Source organism: Sphaeroforma arctica (assembly GCF_001186125.1).
Source record: "Sphaeroforma arctica JP610 unplaced genomic scaffold supercont1.389, whole genome shotgun sequence".
Classification (NCBI taxonomy): domain Eukaryota; class Ichthyosporea; order Ichthyophonida; genus Sphaeroforma; species Sphaeroforma arctica.
This window is the reverse complement of record NW_014040169.1, coordinates 37565-43795: the sequence shown is the minus strand read 5'-3', so window position 1 is coordinate 43795 and position 6231 is coordinate 37565. Positions and strand designations below refer to the sequence as shown.

At 40.2% G+C, this 6231-nt stretch overlaps 1 protein-coding gene across 1 annotated transcript; it reads left to right on the top strand.

Moving 5' to 3' along the window:
* Positions 1-3901: 3901 nt before the first annotated feature.
* Positions 3902-4177, top strand: SARC_05830 (hypothetical protein; the record flags this gene model as incomplete). The annotated part of the gene is made up of 1 exon (XM_014300297.1): positions 3902-4177. The coding sequence occupies one exon, from the start codon at positions 3902-3904 to the stop codon at positions 4175-4177; it is 276 nt and encodes a 91-aa protein (XP_014155772.1).
* Positions 4178-6231: the final 2054 nt, after the last annotated feature.

The following is a 6231-nucleotide window of genomic DNA, read 5'->3' as shown; positions in this document are numbered from 1 at the left end:
TGGACTCACCTTTGAACCTCTTCAGTGATCATTCCTTTGGACGAGGAGCTAATGCGGTCCGTTCAACTAGATTGTGCAGTTTATCGCGCTGTTGAAAACCCGAGTGTATGGCCTAATATGTCGCTTTGGTGTAATAAACTTAGTTTATATTGGTTTATCCGTACCTTTTGGGGTTACTATGTAAAACCTGGTTTATGTGTAAACCTTGTTTGTGCTGGACTCAACTATGCTGTAATCTGGGTTTAAACTCCGACTTGCGTAGTTAACTTTCAGAGTTTGGGCTCGTGTTGTGTCCACCCGTATAAGTACTATACTGAAGAATTCGGAAATTGACAATATAGCTGTGTATTTGTACACCCTTATTATCCCTCACTGGTTGATGTGTTTCATGTGTGTAGTAGTTGCACGCCGCTTGCTTTTATGTATCAAGGCTTGTCTTCTGTTTTGAAGCATCGAATGTTGATACTAGCTTTCTGCTGATAGTCTTTCTAAGGGTGTTAGAGTGATACGCTTGTTTATTCTAATTGTTATCTAATTTATAGCTTCATATAATAATTCTAGCTTGTCCAATCGAGATTATACTTGCAGTTTCAAGCCCGGAGTGAACTTTAATATATTGGTTTGTTGTTTTCTAGGTCTTATGAGCTATGCAGCGGTGTTTATGTCTGAGTGGTTGGTACCATTTGCCACTTGCTTGTGTGAGGGTTATGTTAACCCTTCCACACTCGAACATTTAATGAGGTGTATATGTTGAGTATGACTCGTTGCCATGCCTAATATAACTGGGTGTTCAATGTACTGACAATGATGTATATCTTTATTTTATTTCGAGTGTTGTGCTATTGTTTGCGGCTTTATATGTCCGGATAGACGTCACTGGTACTGTATAAATATACTTTCGTGTTTATCGATTCACTATGCTAAGAAGTGCTGATTCCATTGATAAGCACAATATAATGGGCTGTTCAGTATATTGATGACGTCTATGTATTCCTCTTTTATATCGAGTATTGTGTTCGTGGTCGTGGCTCCACATGTCAGGGTATATTTACCTATATCTGGTGATCGATTCACCATGTTTTGAAGTGCTGATTCTTTGATATTTTCCCGACGAATGCTGATCAAAATCAATATAGTTATTGATGGATAGTCATGTACTCTTCCCCTATGTAGCTGTGCGCATAATACTTGTTGTTTTCTTTTTCACCTCTACACTTGTACGCACAAAAGCTATGGACTAAACAATATACCATGTAACAATGTTTGACACTCAATATTTAACACGAAATGACTAGCATTCGATCGATTACTGGTAGAACTTGTGTTTTTTTTTGGTAAGTAATTGTGTGGACAAAGTACCCTAGACGAATATTGAGAACCGGACGAGAGAACCAGGACACCTGAGAGTAGTTTAGAACCTGGTCAGAGGACCGGACCTAAAGGTTTTTATTTAAGGACCGGACCAGAAAAACGGACCGATTAGTGGAACTGAGAATTTAATAAGATAGAAGTGATGACTAATCCGAAACCATAGATAAGGGTATTTTCAAATTACCCGATGATAGAGAAAGTTTCGTTTCGCATGGGATCGTGATTAAAAATAATAGCAGGCGCGCCATTCCCAAAGGCAATTCTGTTGACCGAGTTCACTTATTTTAGACAACTCTTTGCTAAGTGTTACCTGTGTTTGACCACATTTCAAGTGACCGAACTACTGTATGTATTCAACGTTCTTTACAGGCTAAGCTAACTATTTTTTGGTACCATGATGAATATATTTTCTATGTGTTCGATTGTTGAAACGACTGCTTAGATTTTATCGGCAATCGCCATCGCGCGTGGAGACATAATTTTCATCTGATTCAATACTGGATGAAGAAATCAAGGTAGAGGTCCATGCTACAGTTCGACCATTTTATATCTGAGACTCAACAATCGATTTCTACGTTGGACAAGGCCGTACAACATATTGAAGGGGTTATCAAGCCGAACGACATATGTAGAAAAAAACAAACAAACAAAAAACATAGCCTTCTAAATTGGACAGAAGTCGGTTCAATTTAGAAGTAAATTGGACAGAAGTCAGTTCAATTTAGAAGGCTACGCAAAACAAAAAAACTAGGGAGGTTATTCGCTAATTCGGCTATTAATTCGAAAATTTCGGGAATTTTTAATAGTATGGGTTGACACGTCTTAAGGCAACGGCACAGCCTGGACGGATGCAGACTATGCTATTGACTACACAGGGGCTCACGAGATAATTTTCAGGTGCCAACCAAAACCTATACGTTCCGAACTTAACAATCACACGAACGATACAACTTCATACTATTTGGCCGTCTGGTGTGGACAAAGTACCCTAGGTAAATATTTAGGACCGGACCAGAGGACCGGACCTGAGAGAAGAGTTTTGAACCGGACCAGAGGACCTGAGAGAGGAATTTAGGACCGGGCCAGAGGACCGGACCGATTATTGGAATATAGGATTTAATGAGAGAATGGGTTCTCTCGACTCATCGGATGTCATCATAATTCAGTAACTAGGAGATGAAAACTATAGTTACGATTATTTTTACAATCACCCGTTGTTAGAGAAAATCTCGTCCCACAAAGGAACGTGATTAATAATTACCGCAAGCGCGCCGTTCATAACGGCACTTCTGACTGAGTTCACTTTTGTCTTTAAACTTAACACTCTTTACTAAGCGTTACTTGGTTTGACTACACTTTTAAGTGACCGAACTACTGTATTTATCATACTACGTTCTTTAAACACTAAATTATCTAAGGAACGATTTAGTAGTTTTGGGTTGTTTTTGCTTACGATAATGAAGGGACCCAGTACTACACCGATACCTAAGATAGGGAAGCAGATTTGTGACCGGCTATCGAAACGATTGCACTGAGTTCACTTTTTTTCAGACTTAACACTCTTTACTACGCGTTACTTGGTTTGACTACACTTTTAAGTGACCGAACTACTGTATTTATTATACTACGTTCCTTAAACATTAAATTATCTAAGAAACTATTTAGTTTTGATTTTTTTCTTCTTTGCTTCCGTAAATTTCGATGTATATTTCTATGTTTTAAACTATGTTATATAAACTAAGATACAATTTAAGTCAGTTAGGATTTAGCAGTGGTAGCTTATGTAAGAATGATCGGGACTGCCTCTTGGTACGGGCCTTAATATCATCGATCACACAGGATGTACCTCTAGCTGTTCTTTATTGAATAATTTTCACTAGAAGTACTAAGTCTTCCTGACCACATGTCTAATTTGTAGGTAGACATAAGAACGTAAGTCAAGTTAATGCATTAGCTAATATAAATAAAGTTCCATCTGAAGAAAAGTTAAAAAAAGAAAAAGACCTATTGGATTTTGGAGATTAGCGGGAAGACCAAAACCTGTAAGTAGTAGTTCAGAGATTATAAAATTTAGTTTATAATATCCTAAATCTACTATCGTCTCAAATAGATCCAAGTAAATGAGTCATACCAAATACTCAGGCTATTGGAGCCATCAAAGTGAATTTAGAACACTTAGGAAATATTAGAAAAAGAACTTGTATTAAATTATTTTAAATACAAAAAAAAACCAAAGTGTTATCTCATTTGATCTTGATATTTTAGACTGACCGGAGGCCGTATTTCTACACTTACTATATTAAATGAAGGGTCCCAGTACTACACCGATACCCAAAATAGGGAAGCAGGCATGTGGCCGGCTATCAAAACGATTGCTTGGAGTTCTTAGTCGATTACCTTTAATTGCGCTGAGGTGGAAACAACATTTGCTAGTAGGGAATCAACGCCTGAGGATGAAAAGCAGGCAGAAACCCACGTGACACTGGCCTGTTTGGTTTTGGAGTCTCAACACTCGATTTCTATGTTAGATATGGCTAAACAACATCCGGAGTGGATTTCAGATCAGGACGGACACTTGAGAACGATGATGCACGTGCAGGAGGCCACGGAAATTATTTGTCTCATTCGTGAACAACTCCGCCAACTTCGTGAATTTTCAATGGCGAATGTTGACAAGTCCACGTTCAACGACACGGTCCAGACAACATCGGGTGATGATTTTCTTGAGCAACAGGTACAACCAACATCGCAGGACTTCTCAATACCCACCGCAGGCATGGACGACACCAACTGGCCGGTTACCTAGCAGCGTGGCTGACAATATGAAGTAAATCAGCCCGGTGAAACGCAAAATTGACCGCACGAGGCCCGAACCTTAGGTGGCTCCTTACAATAATGTACACGTTACTGTACCCGAAGAGAGCGGATGTTGAAACACGATCAAAATCGAGCACAACAAATTCCGACCCCTGATGAGATGCCGACTGACTTTTGTGGTTTGAATCAAAATCAGGAATCGAACAATGTGAAGGAATCGCCTGGTAGAAATTTTTGGAACCAGCGGATTTGCACTTGGACATGAACACTCCTCAGAATTTATTGTCGTCGTACTTTTGATGCCTTCCACAGAGTGATGAAGTCTCCGCGGCAGCATCTTTACCAAGGTCACGTGGCAGCGAACCTACTTCATGACAAGCTGCAAGGTCACCGTCGCCCACGCTCACCAGAAGAGTTAAAGTTGTGGACAAAGTACCCTAGGCGGATATTTAGAACCGGATCTGAGGACCGGACCTTACAGAGGAATTTAGGACCGGACCAGAGGACCTGACCGATTAGTGGAATAGAGAATTTAATGATATAGAGGTGATAACTCATCTGAAACCATAGAGACGGGTATTTTCATATCACCCGATGGTAGAGAAAGTCTCGTTCCACATAGGATCGTGACTAATAAATATAGCAGGCGCGCCATTCCCAATGGCACTTCTGACTGAGTTCACTTATTTCAGACTTAAAACTCTTTATTAAGTGTTACTTGGTTTTGACCACATTTTTAAGTTACTGAACTACTGTATATATTACATTACGTTCCTCACAGGTTAAGCTAACTAAAACCAATTAGTTATGTAATTTTTTGTTACACGATGAATGAAGTTACTACGTGAACAAGAAAGCCTGTGTTCGATTGTTGAAACCACTGCTTGGAATTCATCTGCAGTCGCCATTGCATACTGATGAGGTGGCGACATAATTTTCCTCTGATTCAATACCGTATGAGATACCAATGCAGAGGTCTATCCTACGCTAGACCATTTGATTATCTGAAACTTAACAATCGATTTCCACGTTGGATAAGACCATACAGCATTTGAAAGGGGTTATCAAGCGGAGCGAGAACTTAGGGCTGATGACGCATGTGCAAAATGCTAAGGAGATAATTTTGCTATTTCGGCTACTAAGTCAAAAATTCGGAAATTTTTCGTATATGGGTTGACTCGGCTTAAGGCAATGATACAGTCTGGACGGATATGAACCATATAAATGAGAGGAACTCACGACAAATTTGGTCAGATGCCGACCGGATTCTACGAGCTCTGAACTTACCAACTATACGCATGGGACAACTTCATATTTTTGTACATCTAGGGCTGAGCCAGTCATCACTGTGCAGGAGCTCGTGGATGTGATTAATTCAGTTAAAATATATGCTGGTGGCTAAAGGACAACACTACAAGCTAGTATTGGGTAGAACTGATACAGAGTTGACTTGGAATTTCAGGACGATATGCATCGATTGCATAAAAGGTTTAAGCTTACACGGATATAAAACTTGTCGAAGGTGGAAGTGCTTGCTTGGACACATATTCAACTTGTCGAAGGTGGATGTGATTGCTTGGACAACAACAGAGATTTGCAAGGAGACTGTATTACTAAGGTTGGGGGCAGGCGTTGATGTAAATTTTCCAAGGACGTCAATAACCGTCGTCATCACAGCTCAGGGATATTCAACGCATACGGCAGACACTAACAGAAAGTCCTTAGAACAAATTTGCGAAATATCACTTTTTTTCTTCATATTTATGTGACATGACGCGACGGCACCTCGATTGGCGGCGAGGTAGAGACTGGCGGTGACGTATAAGGTTTGTTTATGACAACATGACCTATGTGTAGGTTGGCTTCAGTCGTTACACTTGGAAATGATGTCCGTCAGTTACAGGCCGGCCAATCATTCCACAGGAGAGTAAGGATATTCTCAGTAGTGCTTACACAATGTGGTAGCATATACGACGTGCGAGCATACGAGTGACAGTGATTAATTATGCTACAGGCGGCACGGCTGGTGGCATGGTTCACTGT